The sequence below is a fragment of the Lagenorhynchus albirostris genome, chromosome 6 (assembly GCF_949774975.1).
Source record: "Lagenorhynchus albirostris chromosome 6, mLagAlb1.1, whole genome shotgun sequence".
Classification (NCBI taxonomy): domain Eukaryota; kingdom Metazoa; phylum Chordata; class Mammalia; order Artiodactyla; family Delphinidae; genus Lagenorhynchus; species Lagenorhynchus albirostris.
The window spans coordinates 51783784-51805141 of NC_083100.1; the positions used below are offsets into that span (position 1 = coordinate 51783784).

Here is a 21358-nt window from a genome sequence, read left to right on the forward strand (position 1 = left end):
TTTTATTAGATTACTTGGTAAGTGATCATCTCAACTCGAAACCTTGACCATATAGGAATGCTGCAAATCAAGGTCCAAATCCCAAGTTATCAACTTGTGAAAATGGAACAGCTTGAAGCCCTGAGTATTACAATAGCAAACTTGATTAAATTATTCCCTAGGTGTAGGAGCTAGACAGCCACTGACTGTCCCTCCACATGTCCACTGTTTTAATTCTTCTCAACAAGCTTGCTTTGACCACATCACATGTTATCTAATTCATACTAATTTTCCACAAGGTCTTCTCTACATCTGGTGTATATTACTTCCATTATCCTAATTTGCTATTAATTACGCCTTTCTCACAATATATAAAATGTACATGCACTCTTGCAAGAACTGTATTTGACAGATATTCACACTTACTTAACTTTAACAGCTCCACCTAAGGACAAAAGCTATAATAACAAAAATTCTTAAAGTGACTAATTAATATACAGGAGGAAAAAGTAGATTTTTTTAAAATTTTTAATTTGGATGGCATGTGCTATCTATATTAAAAATAATGAAGATTCCATGCCACATTTTTATGGACAATTACATAAAACAGGGCACCCACAAGCATGCAAATTAGCACATGCCTGAAATTACACAAAGTCTGCCTTCTTGTCTGACTTTCACAGAAATTTTTATTATGGCCAGCTTGAGAACTGAGCTGTAGGCCCACATCATCCTATTGTGTTTATGCAGTGAGGGAATTTATTTAAAGGGTGGAGCCAGAAATATTTATAAAATATTACTTAATGAACAATGATGTTGAGGTATAAATAAACATGTGAAAATATCTATTCATGGGTCTACTCTGTAGAAGACAGGATCTAGGGATACAAAACTGAAAGCCGGTGCCTACATTACACTTTAAAACCCATAAATCCACACATGTGGTGGAGGGGTGAGCATTCTGATACATGCAGACAGAAGTACAGAAGAAGGAGGGCCACCTAACCTACACTCGAAAGGGCATGGGAAAATTCTTACATAGAAGAATTTTAAGAAGGAATGTGATCAGATTTGTGTGGAGAAGGTTAAGACTGAGGCATAGATTGGAATCTGAGCTAGCAAGGCCCCGTGTAATTATAACCATTTTATCTAGTAAGTATGTTTCAGAGGGTGAACTGTCAAACATCTGGGACTACAACTTCCTGAGAAAAGACAACACCCCCAAGACAGGTGCCCTCACCATCACACGAATAGAACATTACAGATTTTCCCTCACAGAATTCTTTAAAAAGCTCTGAGAACACATCATCTATAAATTTATTAAATATTGACTGATTGGAGGCCTTATGTAATGAGTTGTGCTAGCTCTAAGAAGAAAACAAACATGGAAAAGATAATATCCTGTCTTCAAAGACCTTGTAATCTAACAAAGAATTAATATATGTTGGAATAATCAATCATCTTCTAGGTTACCATAGTATCAGTATAGTTATATAGTTGGTCTGTATTTAGATTTTCAGCAGAAATGCATGCATATATGGACTGGTCCACAGTGGTTAAAATATAACTACTTTGGAGCAAATGGTACTTCATTAAACTATGTGTTTGTATAGCTTAAAAATATAAGCAAATAAAATACAAATACATATATTCAGTAATCAAACACATGTTCATTTTTTGAAGTTATTACTGAAAATGATGGGTTTTGTAAGTTACCTAAGACTTAGATAACAAAATAAAATTCCTTTATTTCAGAAGTCCAAAATCCAGAATTTAGAGAAACCAAAGGAAAGAAAGAATGAACTAATCTACTAAATACATAGGCGGGTTGATTTCATGATTATTATACAACATACTAAGGCCACTGAACTCACTGGATCTCAGATACCAGTAGAGACAGGCATTCCTGGTCCAATGACTAAGCTAAATATTTCTAGATTTTATGGAATGCTGTAGACAGGAAGGGAATGTTTGTTTTCTTCTCAAACATCAGAGAGTATTTTGATGCAGAGATTCCATCAAGATCAATCAAGAAATATCTCTAAAAACCTGAAGGTAAGTCTCACTACCATGGCTGCTCCAACATTTCTAAATATTGCTGCCAATTGTTGAATGGGTTTCTCTAAATCAAAACAGCCTCAAAATTATCCTTTGTCCTAAAATCTTGTCCTAAGAAATCTCTAAGACCTAATCAAGTTGTACCTTTGAAGATAACAAAGATTCATTTTCATATGCTTACATGGATGGGGAAACACTTTCATAAAGGGAAAAGCGAGGTCCAAGAGAACAGAATTTCAATAGATAAAACACTATAAGGCCTAAAAAATTAACCATTTGCCTTCTACCATAGAAACCTTTTATTAACTCCCAACTCTAAATTCTAGATTCTCCTTTCATAACATCTAATAATTGTAAGGCTCTAACAGTAAAAAATAAAGCCTGGCATAATTAAAAACCACCAAAAAATGGAGTTCTATAAGGAAAAAAATAATTTCTGCCTTATTTTCTGAGGAATACATTTTGACCGTCCACATAAAACAGTCTTATGTAATACCCGTTTTAATTATGAGTAGATGAAGCAGACGTGAGAAAACTGATGTGCTTACCAACCAGGTAAATGACCATACAGTCTCAGAAAAATAACATACCAGCAAATGCATATGCTAGTGATGTGATACTTATTAGATTGCTAACAATGTCTCCTATATTCCAAGAAGATCCAATACATGAAACTAGAGAATGTGTGATTAAAAGAGAAGGATTTAATAAAAGCCAAGTTTTATGAGAAGATGTGGATTTTCTAAAATAGCCAAATTCTCTACTATCAAAGACTGTGATGGGTTTTTTTAAATATAAGTAGGTTTAAAGACTTTCATTTATGTGAGATCATCAAGGGGTTGTGAGCAAGAATAAAAATAAAATTCAATTCTTTTTCTCACCTTCAGGTCCCCAATGGCTCTAACATGTGGTCATACTGATGAAATCTTTCTGGCTCACTCTCTTAAATACTCAAGTCCAACAATGTGCTGCTGCCACTGGGACCTCCAATTCAACTTTGTTCCCCTGTCCCTCACACACCCTGTTGCTGTTCTCTCTCCTCTCCTTACCCTGCTTAATCTTCATGGCCAAAAATATAACCACTCACTCGCATACTCCTCGGCTCTCTCGTGCGTTCCTTCTTTGCTTCACTCTATTGGCAGACCACAACCATGGTTGATTGTAACTCTTCATCTACCCCCACCTGTAAGGTTGAACATGACTGGAAAAAACCACAACCATACTGACTCGTCTCACTTTCTGATGCAACTTAGAGCCTAACTCCATCTCAGGACCATACTGTACTTTCTCACTCTCCCACTCTCCTAGAAGACTACTTCACGTCTTCTTCCCGAACTCTAAACACCACTTCTCCCATTCCGATGGAAGCTAATGCCTTTGCTTCTTACTTCGCTGATAATATTAAAGCAATCAGAAGAGAACTTCCAGTCCTCTCAACCACATCTGCCCAGCATCTGCAAGCAAATAAACAAATGAACTATGCATGTGCTATCGAGAATCAATCCTTTCATCTGTACAATTAATCCCACCCTTTTTGCCCTCTTTGCACTGACGATTCTTTCCTCTTATCTATCTCATTTACTCTATTGGAACACACCCATCAGCACAAAAGCATGCTATTCCTCCCATCTTAAAAGAAACAAAAAGTCTCTCCACTTCTCTTGTCAGCTACTGACTCCCCACCCCTTTCCTTTAGCTCCCCTTGGAACAAAAATCTGTGAAAGAATAAGCTACACTGTCTCCAATTCCTCTCCTCCTTTTCCTCTGAACTGCTGTTGTCATGATCACCAATAGCTTCTACATTGCTAAACCCAATGGTGAGTTCTTAGCCCTCATCTTCTTCAACTAAGACGAAAGCACTGAAAACACTGTCACGCCTTTCTCCTTGCCCTGCTTTATTCACTTCACTTCCGGGATGCCACAAGCTCCTGTTTTTCTTCCTTACTGGTTAGTCCTTCTCATCTCCTTTGTAAGCCTTCTCTTCTCTCTAACCACTTCATGTTGTAGGGTCCAGAGTGCAGACCTTAGCTCTTTTCTCCTCCTGTGATGATCTCAGCCACCTCACATGACTTTCAAACCCATTCATATGCCAAAGATGCATTGTTAGATTTCCAGTTCCATGCCCCTCTCCAATTCCAGATGAGTATATACAATATAAATGATTAATTGCTGTTTACACTTAAAAGTAAGATAGGTCTCTCCAGCTCCGCAGGTCCACAACTGAACTCCAACATTTTACACCCAAAAGTTGTTTCCCTTGCCCTATTGATGAAAACTGTATTCTTCTAGTTGCTTGGGCTAATGACTTTGGAGTCGTCTTGGAGCCTTTCTTTCTCAAATGCTAGACATCCAGTCTGTCAGTAAATTTTGTAGAATCTGTCTTCTACTATTTCTCAGCAGATCCACTGCTACCGCCTTCGTTGGAGCCATCAACTCTCACCTGGCTTATTGCAGTGTCCTCTTCTTCCTGTGTCAACCTGTGGTCGCCTACTGTGTAGTCTCAACATAGCAGTCAGAGTATTCCTTTTTATTACTCAGTCAGATCATGTCAATTATCTGCCCCAAACTCTACAATAGATCCCCATGTCACTTGGAGAAAAAGTCACAGGGTCTTATGCGATTTGACTCTTTTTCTACTGCTCTCCCCCTTGCTCACTCTTCCAGCCATCCTTGCCTCCTCATGGTTTCCTAAAACAACCAGGCTCATTCTTTTCCTGATGCTTTTTTACCTAGCTCTTCTTTCAGTAATGTTCTCCTCCTGGATCAGGGGTTCTCAAAGTACAGCTCTCAAGCTGGCAGCGTCAGCATCACCTGGGGACTTTGTAGAAAAGCAAATTCTCAGGCCTTGTTGAAGACATACTGAATCAAGAATTCTAGGTGGGGCCCAGCAATCTGTGTTTCAACAAGCCCCCCAGGTAAGGCTGTTGCATGCTAAAGTTGCGGACCACTGCCCCAGACATCTACATGGTAACTTCTTAGCTTCCTTCAAGTCTTTGCTCAGATGTCACCTTCTGAATGAGGCCCACTCTGCCCACCCTATTTAAAATTGCATTCTTCACTCCTTCCCCAGCACCCTATAATTTCCTGTGCTCTGCTCTCCTTTCCTTTTTCCATCACCCATATAATCCTCTAAAACAGGGGTTCCCAATCCCTGGGCCATGGACCGGTACCGGTCTGTGGCCTGTTAGGAACTGGGCTGCACAGCAGGAGGTGAGTGAGGGGCGAGCGAGCGAAGCTTCATATGCCGCTCCCCATCGCTCCCCATCGCTCACACTACCTCCTGAACCATCCCCCCTGCCCCAGTGGAAAAACTGTCTTCCATGAAACCGGTCCCTGGTGCCTAAAAGGGTGGGGTCTGCTGCTCTAAAATACTATAAAATTTACATTTTGTTACTGTCGTGTTACTATTTGTTACTATTGTGTATCGTTACATTTTGTGCCGTTGTTTATCTCACCACACTAGACTATAAACTCTGTGAGGGTGGTAATCTTTTTGTTTCAGTCACTGACCTGTGTAAGTGTCTCAAACAGAACCTGACACTACATAGGTACTCAATATCTATTAACTGGAAGAAGTGGAACTTAATTGGTACAGCCAACAGGAGCTATGCAAAGAAAGCATGCCTAACCAGCAGGCAGGGAGTCCTCTGAGAGGTGGGGGCTGTGGCCCTGAGCACATAATTAACAAGTGTCACCTTATTTCACTGTAAGGGGCGCTGAGGTAGAATGCACATGTATATTAACACTCCTGACACCGGACGCGCTTTACAGAGCAAAGGAACAATCCGGTTAATGTTTCCGAAAGCCTCGGGTACCATGCTGGTGGGGGTGGGAAATGCACTCATTATATTTCCATCTCCTCCTAAATAACAGCTAGGGGTCCTTGACAAAACTCAAGATTAGGGCAGCTGTTTCTGTGGTTCTTACACCTGCCTTTGGATTTGTTGCAAGGGAGGGTGTTGGAGTAGCCTTTTGCCTTTCTATGTATGAGTTTTAAAACGTCCCAAACAAAAGCAAGGTAAGTTAGGAAGGAAAAAAAAATATTGGAAGAAACAATCACTTTCTCAAAAACAGTCCCTCTATGTACCAATCCCAGAGCTAAGTGCTTTTTTTTTTGACATTGACAGTACGGCCCAAAGTCATGGCTGTAACCTGCTTTTGTTGTGTTACCATGGTAGTGACAAGTATATATGCAACTAACACAGAAACCTCTGCTAAATTGTCATTTCTGGTACAAATCTATTCTGAAGAAAGTGCACAATTTTGATGAACCCTCAGTCATAGGAACAATGTCAAGAAACGGGACTAAATAAATCAGATCAATTTGCTGCCATTTATACAGATTCAACACAATATGTCTGTCAAGGCCTGATGTTGGTCCTTTTATTGCCCTTTAAAATGGTCTCAATGTTAGGCTCTAAAATTGATTAACCTGAGTAAAATCAACTATGCAGAATTAAAAAGAAAAAACCCTCTTTAATCCCCACCACATCAATGACGGTTGCACTAATATCATTCTATACTTTTGGCTCTCAACCATCTAATAGCTTTACTCTAGTACGACAATAAAAACTGTTAAGGGAAATGAGGAAATAGCACAGGGATTATTGCTGTTAGCATTTAATAGTCCTGATGCTTGTTTGCATTTGCTTGGAATAAGTATCTAAGGAAAAATTAAGTTCTAAGCTGAGGCTACTATTTGAAATCCCAGAAAAGGCTCCTGGGAATAGTTTGGCTTTTTTGTGACAGTAGTTTTTCTGTTGAAGTACACCATTCCCTAATGAAAAAGACCTGGCACTGCTTCATACGATAAAATGTGATCAATGCAAGGAACGTGATGATCAGTTTGGGAATGAGTGTTTTAATAAAAGAAACATGAAACTGGCTGTGCTTTGGCAGGATATACCCCAAACCATCATGAGAAGCATCATCCTGGCCCACAGATGATCCCCATCACGCTACAACTGTGCAAGTTCCCACTGACATCACCGACAATGCTGGCATAGAGACAAAGGCACGATCCAAAAGCAGTCACGTTGGATTCTGCTTCTTAAAGTCACATGAAAAATAAACCAACTTCCCTGCCTCCCCCCACCCTCCATTATCTACCAGGAATAGATCTGGGGCTCAGCAGAGCTACTCAACATTTACATTTTTAGGCAAGTGCATAAACAGAGAGGGACAATAGCAATTGTGAAGAGGAAAAGGCAAATCTTTAAAAAACAGTGACGCGGTAAAATGTGATAAATGTGAAATAAAGAAGAAGCAAAAAGTAGAGTTTGAATTATCTAGATCTGTCACAGGATCCTCTAACGTTTTGACGCTGGAGCAATAGATCAGCTACTTCAAGTAATACTTGCTTTTCACCGTGTTTTATAAAAGATACCAATGCAAGAAGATTTAAGCGTATTGATAATGTTGAAGTTTACGTATCTGTTAATAAAAACAAGTTTACGTTACCCGCATAAATGCTTGATGTGTTTTACAGTTAGCCACTCTGCTTGATACTTTTATGCTTCCTGTAATCACATCAGAAGTTCCATTGGAAGAAAAGTAAAATCTCGATGGAGACTCTGCCTTTCGGTTCACATCCAGGCTCATGTTATAAAACAAAACTGCAAAAATGTAGAGAGAATTGCAATTAGTATAATTATCTGAAGGCATTTGTTTTGTTATTTTTAAAGTGATAATAGTCAAAGTTATATAGAATACTGGAAATATATTAAAATCTTCATTAAATAACTTTCTAAAAACTAACCTGAAATATGAAAGAGGGAACTTAAAATACACATTTCAAAAATTATTTTTATAAATTAAAAAAAAGAATTATAAACTTTTCTCTAGATTTCTACTTTTAAAATTAACATCTTTAGTTATTTGCTTAATCCTCCTACATATAAACATTTCACAGCTACACTACCAAAGTTGTTACTAATAATGAAAGTCGCAAGTAAAGTTTCAGATTTCTTCGAGTCCTTTTGTCCGTAGAATGTCTGACTGAGGAAGTACAGGCACCCAAATGTCACTTGTAATGATTTTATCTCGTGTGGTTACAGAACTAATTTCATAGATGGTTGGGTTCATTTATTTCCATTTGTTTCCAATTTGAGGGGTTGCTATTTTTCTTTTGATTTTTTTTTTTTTAACGTGAAGTGAACACATGGTTTAAAAGTCAAACCTACATAAACAGCTGACTCACAGACATCTCCTTTCCAGCCCTAGACCCTGATTATTTCCCTTCCTTGTTTTTATTGGTTTCTGGTTGGATCTTCCAGTGTTGATTTATGCAAAAATAAACAAATATATACAGACATTCTCTCAATAAATATTCTGGCAGTTTGGTAAGAACTTATTTCAAATCTGACATGGTAAATGATGTGCTAAAGAAGATCTTCAATAACCAAAAAATTAAGGAAAATTTACAACAACCAAAAAAAATTCCAAGACCGATCTTACCAAGAAAGAAAGAGCTATTTCTTGAATATAAAAGGGTTCTTTGTCAGACTGGTGGTTGTCAGAGGTGAGGGGTGGGGGATGGGGGACGGGATCAAAAGGTACAAAGTTCTAGCTACAAAAAAAGTCATGGGGATGTAATGTACAGCATGGTGACAACAGTTAATCATACCGTATTGCACACTTGAAAGGTGCTAAGAGAGTAGATCTTAAAATTTCTTATCACAAGAAAAAAATATTTACAACTATGTATGACGATGGATGGTAACTAGATTTATTTTGCTGATTATTTTACAATACACACAAATATTGAATCATCTCATGTTTTATACCTGAAACTAATATAATGTTGTTCGTCAGTTATACCTCAATTTAAAAAATTGAAAAAAAAAAGGCTTCTTTGCAAAACAAGCTACATCTAGTAGTCCACTGAGAGATCATTCATTATATAGGAGAAATAATTCGTAAGTGATATTTAAAATAATTTATATTATTCCTCAAGTGTTCATTTACATTTCAGGAGTATCTTACTCTTCTGGAAGGATTTTATCTACTTCAAGGAAACATAAGTATAAAACCTACATCACTCCTACAAACTTCAAATAAATCTTTCAACCTTCCTTTTATTTAGAAAATAAAGTCCAAATCAATTGGCTTCAAAATTACTATAACTGAGGTTCAATGCCTCAGAGATAGAGTTGCAACTGAAATAGTCATCTACAAATTCATCACTCTGAGCTCAGACAAGAGCACATGAAACAAGGGAAATAAAAATCCATTCACAGTAAGTGGCAAAATGTCCTGGTTTTATTAAATATGCTTACTATGTGAATTATTTCTCCCAAGGAGTCATTTTATGACAACTATAAAGCATGTTTTGTAACAATGCTATGATTATTTATGATTTCCATATATTTGTTTTCAATCATTTAAAGAAATATTTGGTCACAATGGAATCGGTAGTACGACAAATACTGATTTTCCATAAAGGGAAATAGTTCTCTCTATTTAACATGTGTCTCTCAGATAATCATCAGCTTGTCTGTGTCACTGTGTTACTAGGGTCATGCTCTCCAACTGCTACTTCTTCAATCAATAACCAGATGAAGGTTTTGCCCACTGGCCTATCACTGCATCTTTAATGAGGACTTCTGCAGAGTACCATTAAAAATGAATCTTATCTATGATATCTGTAAGAAAAGAATCTAAAAAAGAATGAATATACATATATGTAAAACTGAATCATTTTGCTGTACACCTGAAACTAATACAACACTGTAAATCAACTATACTCCAATAAAATTAAAATTTAAAAAAAATGAATCTGATCTAAAATAGAAATACCAGGCTCATTCTCTACTTCTTATTACAGGCTAATTCAGACTGAGGCCTCTGCTACATATCTATAGCTTGGTTCAATCAGTATCTGCTACCCTTCATGATGTTTAGATGACACCCGGCAGGGTCATGGGAACAAACCACTCTTGATAGGCCTGCGGGGCTCAGGAAATACATGAATTATTAATGTCCAAATGGTAAACTTCGTTATGCTTCTCTTCTACCATGGGCTAGTTTCATTAGAAGTTATTCTAATATTAGCTTAAATATAACATAATTAGGAACATTAACCTGCTAGAAAAAAATGTAATGATTATGAAGTCACATATACGTTATTTGAGATTAACCACAATGTTGGATGAGCCATATCAAAGATACTTTCTCCAGAGCAGATCACCGAGAGTTGCCTATGTACAGGCAAATGGGCATGGCTCTTAGGAGCCGATAGTCATAGTAAATCCTTAAGAGATGTGTGTTATTTATGGAAATTAGAATCAGGGTCTAGACTCCAGATAAGCTTCTTCAATTACTCAAAGAGGATAGAATAAGAAAAAAAGAATCTTCCCCCTCTCAGGCCTCCAACTTAAGTCAGCTCAAGACTTCAGTGAGCCTCATAAAACAGGAGGAGCTGTGGTGATGTTCTTTTTATTCCAAAGAGATCTTACAGATTAAGCTCAATTAGTTTACCTTAAATAACATAGCAAGTGATACTCTTGCTCTATTTCCTGCCATAATCTCTAAACAACTAGAGCCTCAATGTGTCCAACTCATTGGTTAGAACAAAGCGAGAATCCGGAAGATGAAGAGGAAAGGTTATCAGGTGGCTGCTCTCTCCTGCCCTAAAATCCCCTCCATGGTGAAATACAGAGAGAGCTCAAAAGATGACCAAGAGATTTATGAGGGAAGTGCACATTCTATCAGGCATTAATTTGTTAAGGGCACCCTTACCGATATAACCTGGAACCTCTTTGCCCTTATATGAGAAACAGAGTGTTAGATCCATGCACACAGAAGGCAATTCATTTTCAATACAGTTAAAATTTGTTCTATTTACTGACTCAGGATGGTTTAAAGAAGCTTCGACAATCACTACAGGTCTCGCCCTAAGAAGGAAATAAAATTAGCAATATTAATTGCAGAATTATTTTTCCTTAAGATGACAGTTAACATTTGTTTTGTCAGTTTCCACTGATCAAGTAATTTCATGAAACTGTTTAATAATATGTGTATATATATATACCCAATTACATTTCCATGTATGAATCAAAAGAAATTTTCATTTAAACTTCTAAAAATATTGACTTTGATGATTTATGTATATATCTAGGTAAGGTGGGAAAAATATCCTAAAGTTCAATAATTAAATTTCAGAGTATCAAAAGGAGTGTTATGAGGTCACCACCCTGCTGATTTTAAAAACTGCCTCCCATCATTTAAATTAAGCCCAACTGTCATTAAGCAGTGAAATGTATCAACCTTACCTTAGCAGCACAGCAGAATCAGACCGAAAAGCACCAACTGCTACATCTGGAGGATAAAAAAACAACACAGATTAATGATCATCATTAGTCAAAGAGAATTATTTTCAGCCGTAAATACTTAACTACATATCACCTTTCGACTATATCAAAACACTATTTACAGAAAATTAATTAGAAGAGGTATGCTTACATCTTAAGATTCATTTCACATATGTCTGAATCTGCTCATTTACAATGACATTCATCCCTTTACAGTATAAATATAAACATTAGGATATAAACATATGATATAAAGACAGCCTTGCTGAAACAAGATTCAATTTTTGGACTATAAACATTCACCCAGAAATCTCTTTTTAAATTACCAAAGAAACCCCTCTTTCTTTTCATCATTGTGTGTTTGACTTATTTTCATGAATGCTTTTAATTTTTTTCCGGAACAAGGAATAAAGTGTTAAGTAACTAACAGTTTAAAGCTCAGGAATTACTTGATTATTTCTGATCCATCCTTGAATTCAAAAGAGCTTTAAAAATGAAGGAAAAAACTCATTAGTAAATTAGAACTTTTCTCTACCAGTTTTATGTACTTCACAATAAAGCAGCATCCACAACAGAGTTCATTTCAATCTATAAAATATGGTAAATTTTATACTCACCTACATATCCATTATTATCTGCATCAATTTGTCCAGATATAGACTGTCCAAACATACTTAATGATTTGCTGATTTGACGCCCTTCAATTCTCTGAAAAATAGTAAAGTTGAGTGGGAAACAGGATTTGAATACGTAATATCCCAGAGAAACAATGATTTAGTTAAATAATGAGTCCTGGTACATGCCCTGGCACATTATTAACAAATGCATTGTAGTTAAGTCAAATACATGTGTCTAAGAGAAAGAGTAGTTTCCAGCTTGAAGTGGGAAGTTGACATCTATTTTGGGACAAGAAAAAAATCACTTTCTTTACTTTGTGAGCAAAGGGAAAATTATGTAGTAAAGATCTCCTAAAACAGTCCTGACACTCTCTCCCCAGTCTTTCTTCAGGCTCTGTGTTTATTTCCTTAAGCAACATGAGTAACCAAACAAATAATAAGAAAATAAGACATCTATGATCACTTAGTGGAGCCTACTACTTAGGTTTATAATAACCACCTCATTTAGCCAGATTGCTTCCTAGTATTTGACAAGGACAACTCAAGTCTGATATGTGCTTCCTATCCCATGTGTTTAATTTCATGTCCAGATACTGATTTATAAGTATCAGGGTTGTCCATTCTAAGAGAATCAGTATTCTTTACTAGACAAGTATATATCTTTCACGTTACACAGAGAACAATTTACCTATTTTTGCCTAATCAAAAATAACAGTATTAGCTAATGTTTCCCTAAGAGTACCTTTGGAAAAACTTCTCTTCTCCGCACGTGTATGTAGTTTTTTTCTATGCAATGAAATGCCCTGATTTTTCAAAATGTGAAAGTAAAGTCAGAGTTAGATCAGGGAACTTTCTCATCTTACTCTCTGCACTAAAAGGAACACAGAGTATCACATGAGTCTTTGCTCTCCCTGTGCAATCTCCATGGAACATGGGGCTTTAGCCATAGGGCAAGACACAGTTAATCAAATCCAAATGGCCTCATCTGGAATACTATGGGTATTACCTCAGAACATAAATTTGATGAAATGCAGAGAGAATGTCTTTAATAGGTTAAATACAAGCTAGAATGGAAGTGAACCAGAACTCTTATTTATGAAAAACAAAATGGTTTCAAAGAGTTATTAATGACCTTAAAAATGAGGCCATCTACTGTTATTATAAGAAAATGGTGAAAGAGTATTAAGTATTTGAAAGACCAAATTAAAAAAAATAAGTCCACATTAACGCTGGAAGTTTTAAGAAGGATTTTATTACCAATGCTTCTTTTGAAGGTATTAATAGAATAGTATTATCCTACCTGTGAGAAGGCTGACGAGATCCCATCTGCTCGGCCATTGTAAATATAAATAGCACCTCGCAAGTCATCTTCCTGTGGAGCTCCAATAGCAACATCTATTCAAGAATTTAAATGACAGAAAATAAATTCTTAATGCAAAGAATGCCACTCTGAAAACTAACCTTCATGCTCTTTAATTAATATCACATAAGAAAACTCCTTATCAAAAAACACTTTTCTGGGCTTCCCTGGTGGTGCAGTGGTTGAGAGTCCGCCTGCCGAGGCAGGGGACACGGGTTCGTGCCCCGGTCCGGGAAGATCCCACATGCCGTGGAGCGGCTAGGCCCGTGAGCAATGGCTGCTGAGCCTGCGCATCCGGAGCCTGTGCTCCACAATGGGAGAGGCCACAACAGTGAGAGGCCCACGTGCCGCAAAAACAAAAAACAAAACAAAGACACTTTTCTCACTGGACAGAAAAAAATTATAAAATACTGTTACTGTCATAACAATGTAGTGGATTGTACAGGTAAGTCTGTGTGTGGAAGAAGCTTAGAGTCTTAGGGTCTTAGAGACAGGCTAACAGAATGGTTAAGGACACAGGTCCTACAGCCAGATGGCCAGGCCTGACCCCAGCACTGCCTTCGTGCCCAGCTGTGCTATGCTGGGCCCATTTCTTAACCTCTCTGTATCTCAGTTCCCTCACCTCAGCACAAGATTGTAAGAGAACTCATCCTCGGCATAGAAAGATGTAACTCATGTGAAGTGCTTAGAGCAGTGTGTAGCACATAATAAGTTATTATCACTGTAAATACTATAACCACAAGAACCCTTATTTTGAGCTCTAGGTTTTACTTTATCTGCAAAATGACTTCTGAATTAATTCCTGTTCCAATGAAAGTAATTAAAGTATCTGTTAAGGGTATGTTTTCACATAAGAAAACCAAGAGAAAATAGAAACTATGAATAACGTGGTTGCTTAAGTGCTATAAATACAAAGTACATATTGAAAGTACTGAACTATTAAGAGGGCCCAGATCAATTTAATTCCAAGCAGAAGATACTGAAGTATATTCGGTCTTTGGCTAGCTTATATATAGATCCAAACTCTTACTTCCTAAGGTGACACTTGGATCTATTATATAATATCCTAAAGTTCTAGCTATCATTATAGAAATAAGGAGAATACATGTTAATAATAATGTTTTTCCATGCCTATGCAACACCATTGGGACAAAACATAGAGAATAAACAGAGATATCTGACAACTGTTTTTACTTTCCATTTGAACATTTACTACACTGTTAGTATAAACCATAACAATTATCATTAGTATGATCATAACAATCTTAACATCCCCTAGTATTTATATATGTTTACAATGCAGGCATTGCGCTAGAGGCTTTACATACATTATTCATGTTATTCTCACATAACCCACTGTAACTCGTGTAACTCTCACAACAGCTCTATCAAATTCTTTTTGATGCTCACTTTTTATAGATGAGGAAACTGAGGCACAGAATGTAACTCACTCAGGGTCACCGAGCCAGGATGTGGTAGAGTTGGGATTTAAACCCCGCAGTCTGGCTCCACAACCTTTGCTCTCCATCACCATGTTCTATAAAATCATCAACAATAAAGTTGTGACCAACATTCTCCCCTCTTAGCACATGTGTGAAAGAAGTGCTCAATATATGATTTGATAATATATAAGCATTTCAGGAGCACATAAAATAATATAGTTTACAGCTGCAGAACTTTATTATGGTTCTGCTCAAAAAAATATTCAAACATATAGTCTAAAAGTCAGATGACAGGGCTCAACATAAAAAAACAAAAATAAGTGGTCTCGCCAAAAGCATTTTATGGCTAAAATGCTATCATCTGTCTGTCTGGTCACATTGGTTGAATAGGTTTGTCTATTACCTATTTAACTTTCTCATACTTTTGATGAAATTTTTATGCTGGACTCTTGCCAAATTGATTGGTTATATTCTTAGAAAATGGCTTGTTTTGCTTTCCTAAGGACACAGGAAATACAGTCTAATGTTTTTCTTTAGAAGAATAAAAAAATGATGTTGTGAACGCCAAAATTACTGAGGTCTACTACGCAAAACACCACAAAGCTGTGCATAGTAAAAGAACATTAAGTCTGATTTGCATCTAAGACTGGAGAAGGAAGGAAAAAGAACAGGTGGGTTTTTCATCTCTTTTCTACACAATCCCACACACTCTGCCATGAACGTGAAGTAACTTCACTCATATCCCAGCAAAACAAACTAAGTTAGAAGATGGGGAAAAAGAATAGGGAATCACATAATGAAAAATTAAACATAGATGCCCTGCTGGCTCACCCAGGCAGATAGAGTGAGATGGTGGAATTAAAGACCTCAGTGAAGAGCTAGAACACACTGAGCCTACTTCCAAATCAGCATGGTCTTGGCTAATATCTAAAATGTAGAAAGCACATAGCCATGGGCAAAGCAGAAATGCTATTCAGCCATAAAAAAGAAGGAAATCCTGTCACATGCAACAACCACCTGTGTATGTTCACGTGAGAAACGAAAAATCATTCTCAAATATTTTAATACATTCAAAATAGTGAATACGCTTCCCTGGATGTGTCAATTAAAAGAGGATGTAGAAGGAATTATAAGTAAACAAAATAAGTATTTTACTAAATGATGATTTTGTTTTTAAAAGCAAGAATTTTACTATTTTATATAATATATATGAAATATCAAGGTACAAAAACATGGTTTTTTTCACAGATATTTATTAGGTTGGGTCTAAATTTACCACTTATATAATGTTTATTTTTTCATGTCTTAATCTTATATTCCATTCGATTGTAAAACTATAAAAAGGTGTGCCACTATTTCCTTCATTTACATTCATTATGGTACATACTCTATACCTGGCATGGTACAACTGACAAAAAATAAGTGCTCAATAAATATCACAGAATTGCTCATTACTTGTGAAATGTAACATCATAATAACATTTTTTAGATATTTTAATGTAAAATTTTATGTGTAATCATAACCATAGAAATATATATGTATACTTTTTCTCTCCTTTTGTTTTAAAAATAGTAAAATAAATCCAGAAATGGTAATATTTGTATACCAAATTACACTATCTTACATTCAAGAGGGCTCACTGGAAGCATATATTCAATAACCAACTAGCTTGCTCCTTGTAGAATAACATTTTATACATTTAAAGTAGAATGAAGCATTTAGGCATAAGAAGATATTATGAAAGTGAGAATTTACAGTACTCCCTCACTTATGTCCAGTATCCAAGTAAATTCTGACCTACTTCTACCATATACCAATTGCCAATGACCATATCTAGAAGACAATTCTGAGCCCTGAAAATATCGAATACTTATTTGCTGAACTTGAGGAATTATACACTCTCCCTTCAAACCCATTCATCATTTCAGGCACAGTTTTAATAGACTTAGTTACCACTTAGAACTAGACTGAACAAAAAGCAAATTTTAAGAGGGAAGGCTGGTAGAGACAGATACTTCAACAGCAGGACTGATATCTAGGCAACAGTCACAGTTCTGATGAGACCATCTATTCCATTATTGAAACGCACCCCTATCGAGTGGTAAATATCCACTGTCCTTGAGTCTGCCGGTTGCCCCCTTACCACCGCTCAGGACTCTCTCCTGGGATCCCCAAATCTTCCCACAACAGGGCAGCTGAACAAGGAAAGCCTGGCACAGCAAGGGGGCTTTCAGAGCCCGGCTCCAGCTCTGTGGCCAGCCTCTGTTGGGTTTTGTCAGTGTCTTTACTACACTGATAGTTAAATACTGTTATCCAGTGAGTCTATGATGCACATTTTTTTCCACATTTTCACATTCCTGAAATCAGGGTCCTTCTTAAAATAGAAAAAAAGTGAGTCGCAGTTTAAGAGGCACCATTTTTTCCGGGGCACATAAAATAATGACTTATAATAAAACAACTTATAATCAATGGTGCCTTAGAAGCAATGAAATAAGGTATGTTGAATATCATTCTTTATTAACAGTAGTAAGAAACAATAGCGGGCAACTGAGGAGAAATCAGGGATAACACTAAAGAAAAAAAACTTAGCATACCAGTCTGCCTCCATTTTCTATAGAAAGACAAACAACATAAAACTCCAATTATATTCTTTTCCATGTGCCACTTTAAAAGTGGAAATCATGTACCAAATTGGATACTTTTAATTACCTTCAAAGCCATCATTATCAATGTCGCCAAGATTGACTATAGATTCCCCAAATCTTGCAGCATATTTGTCACTTCCAATGAGCTCTATTTCCATTTCGTTCATGACTGCTCCCTAGATAGAAAGGGGGAGAAAGGTGTCATTATAACACAACTTTACACATGATTTACTGTTGTAATTGGGTATGGATTTTTTCTTAATGCTTCAAACAGGTTGGACAAACTATAGCCTGAGCTTTAGTACACACATCTCAGTTCAATTCAGTAAATATTTGTCAAGTATGTCAACACATATAATAGTATGATTAGAGCTCAGAGGACAAAAAAAAATTGTCAAACTCATGATCCCTAGCTTTGAAAATCCAATAAATCATTTTGATAATTCAATTTAGCAAATATTTAGTGAGTTCCTAGCAAAGGCAATGCACTGTGCAAAGACTGAATGGGTGAAAGGGGACAAGGCAGTGTGTGTATAAGACACTCCCTTTCCTGAAGAAGCCCCCAGTTACAGAAAAGGCATAGTCCAAGCATGTAAATGCCTTAGAAGTACAGACTGCTTTGCAATATTGACAAGCAAGGAGAGCATATCTAAGTCAAGTCACATCCTTCAGTGAAGGATGGGCAAAGTTTTGATATACAGAGAAAATAATCAGCAAAACACAAATTGCAAAGAATTTGGCTATAATCAACTGTATGTGCAATGAATGAGGCCGAAAAAAGTCAGACTGCAGTCTTATGGGGTGGGACTTTGAAGGCTGGGAGAAATTTACTCTCAATTTGGAAAACAAGACAGAGCCACTGAAGGTTTCTGAGTTGAGGAGTGACACGACTGAAGCTGGCCTAGGTGATCTTTTTCCAGCAGCACTGAAACATGGATTGGTCAACTGTTGTCTCTGAAGTTGGAAGATGAGTTATTACAGTTAGACACTCAATAATGTTTCAACAGGAGCTGTTGCAGTAACAGCTGCCAGACCTCTTTCCAAACTCTGATCACGTCACTCCCTTGTATTAAAAACAAAACCAAAAACAAACCCCATGCACTACTCATCATAGATCCTTCCCTCTTCTCAAACAAGTCTGTTCATTTCCATAGCACACACGTTCTTCCCCTTGTGAAGTGCCCTTCGCCTTTTATTTTCCAACTAAAAAATTCCTATACTTGTTTTGCTCCTAGAGAAATGCCTAATGTAAAGAGCAGAAAGCAGAAGAGGCGAGGACGAGAAGGTGCAGACCTAAAACAACACAAAGGCACTGAAGTTCCAGGGGAAGAGCTTCAAGAAGTGGTGATCACTATTCTTCAAGTATTCTCCAGGCACAGAATGGTGACCAAGAGTTCACTGGGGACCCCTGAGAGCTATTTTAGCAGAAGTAGGTGGAAGCCAGATTCATTCAAGTATCATTCTTTCTTGAGTTCATGCAGAAACAATTACTGAGCACCAACTTGTCCAGGACTCTTTCAAGCCCTGAGGAAACAGTAGTAAATAAAACAGATGATTTCTCTCCACACGGTGTCTACACTCCAACGGAAGAACCGACAAACAACAGCAAACCAAACCAATAAATATATAATATAATGTCAGGTAGTGGTTAGTGTCTTTCTAAAGTTAAGAAACAGGAAGTTGGAAGGCAACAAAAGAAGAATAACTTATGCAAGAGGTTTTAAAAGCTGAAATCAATTATAAAATTAACCCCAGTATTCAACAGTGATGCCCTCTCTTGAGTGATGTAGGAGTGAGGGGCGAACAAGAGGATAGTCGAATGGGTAGATCTCCTCCCTTGCCCTCTAAGCAAAGGCAATTCACTTTTATCTGTTTTTCATATTGGGATTGCTTAAGATTTCAGTGGGAAAAACGTTTCTATTATTGCCTTACTTTAGGTATATATGCTACTGTTTAAACTGTTCTCAAAAACTTTAGTTTAAAGAGAAAGAAAAGTATGCAGCTAGCATAAGGAAGACCATTTATGGATAGGAAAATGTGAAATATCTATATGACAGAGTAATGTCTGATTTCACTACTAATGAGAGATGAATGATCACTTCATAGATGATACGCTTTTACTATTAAAATTAAGGTTTAAACAGTCTAGGAAATCCCAGCACGAGAATAACTTTCCTGCTCTATATTTGGAACATTAAGAATCTCCCAGCTTTGTAAGACTGAGTATTTTCTCTCTTAAATTGTAAAGAGTTTAGCCTGGTGCTAAATACTTACTAAATGCTCTGAAACAACTGATTTAAAAAAATACCTTCTGGAAACAGATTTTACTTTGTTAAATCCTAAATGAAAATGCTGTGACTTAAGAAATGAACCAATTTTCTCACAAACCTGTTCTTGCTCTTAAATCAAAGAAACAGGCCAAGAAGACCCCATTAAGGCCCTATCAATTATTTCTTTTGATTTGATGCCAGGAAGATAGACTGTCAAGATAAGGCCAGCAGAACTCTTTAAATTGAATTGTCAAGTGGTCAGTTTCTATTCCAAAACACCCCCCAGAATTGAAAACTCAACCATAAGCAAGTAAACACCTATTTCTACAACTACTGTATCTACTTTGGAATAAACTATGGCAATTTTACATTCTTATCAGGAATATAATCTATATAAATTGTGCAAATTAACATCTTATCAAAACATATCTTGTTTCCAATTATTTTCAAATCAAGAAATTAAAAACATTTCATACTTTATCTTCTACTTCTAGTAGTGGGTTTTTTTGTTTGTTTTGTTTTTTTGCAGCACGCAGGCCTCTCACCGTTGTGGCCTCTCCCGTTGCAGAGCACAGGCTCCCGACGTGCAGGCTCAGCGGCCATGGCTCACGGGCCTAGCCGCTCCACGGCATGTGGGATCCTCCCGGACCGGGGCACGAACCCATGTCCCCTGCATCGGCAGGCAGACTCCCAACCACTGCGCCACCAGGGAAGCCCTCTAGTAGTGTTTTATAATTACCAAATTACATAGGGACATTCACCATCAAACCAACAGGACATTCACATTTTTAGGGCTATATAAAAATCATTCTTTCAAATTAGAGTTGCATCATAATAAAACTGGAAGAAACTTCAACTACTTCAGTGAACACACACAAGCTGTGCATAGGGAAACTCCAGACAATTGATCTCATACTTTCAAGATATCAAAATGGGACAGTAGGGCTTCCCTGGTGGCACAGTAGTTGAGAATCCACCTGCCAATGCAGGGGAAACGGGTTCGATCCCTAGTCCAGGAAGATCCCATATGCCGCGGAGCAACTAAGCTCGTGTGCCACAACTACTGAGCCTGTGCTCTAGAGCCCGTGAGCCACAACTACTGAGCCCGCGTGCCACAACTACTGAAGCCTGCACGCCTAGAGCCCGTGCTCCACAATGAGAGAAGCCACTGCAATAAGAAGCCTGCACACCACAACGAAGAGTAGCCCCCACTCGCCACAACTAGAGAAAGCCCACGTGCAGCAACGAAGACCCAACACAGCCAAAAATAAATAAATAAAATTAAAAAAAATAATGGGACAGTGGCCCATTCATCATCATATTCCATTTCATTTCTAAAGCATCAGTACAATACCACAATTTTTACTTTCATCAGTAAAATAAGCCTAAAAATCTATAGTCTCAGAACTTTGGAATAAGAAAAGCATCAGTTTCAATCAAAATGCCATACATGGCTTCCAACTTGCAGCCAATCAGACTTACAGTGCCAGAGTTGATGTATACAAACACTCTTCCTTCCTCCCTGACGGTGCTCTGCACGGGAGCTCCCACAAGTAGGTCTGAGAAGCCATCGGCGTTGAGGTCCACCGCACAGATAGAAGCTCCGAAATAAGACCCAAGCTGCTCCAAGGCAAACCAGATCCAGTCATTGAGAAAAAAGCAGAATTACTCACCA

The 21358-nt window shown here is 37.3% G+C and overlaps 1 protein-coding gene across 1 annotated transcript in view; it reads right to left on the reverse strand.

Annotated features, from left to right (window-relative positions):
• ITGA4 (integrin subunit alpha 4) overlaps nucleotides 1–21358 on the reverse strand; it is an 83686-nt gene that overhangs the window by 33837 nt on the left and 28491 nt on the right. Inside the window, exons 9-15 of the mRNA XM_060151400.1 lie at nucleotides 21166–21303; nucleotides 17478–17589; nucleotides 13266–13360; nucleotides 11966–12056; nucleotides 11310–11355; nucleotides 10777–10931; nucleotides 7498–7652 (exon numbers count right to left, since the gene is read on the reverse strand). Coding sequence (XP_060007383.1) covers nucleotides 7498–7652; nucleotides 10777–10931; nucleotides 11310–11355; nucleotides 11966–12056; nucleotides 13266–13360; nucleotides 17478–17589; nucleotides 21166–21303 — 792 coding nt within the window. The remainder of the gene's footprint in view (nucleotides 1–7497; nucleotides 7653–10776; nucleotides 10932–11309; nucleotides 11356–11965; nucleotides 12057–13265; nucleotides 13361–17477; nucleotides 17590–21165; nucleotides 21304–21358) is intronic.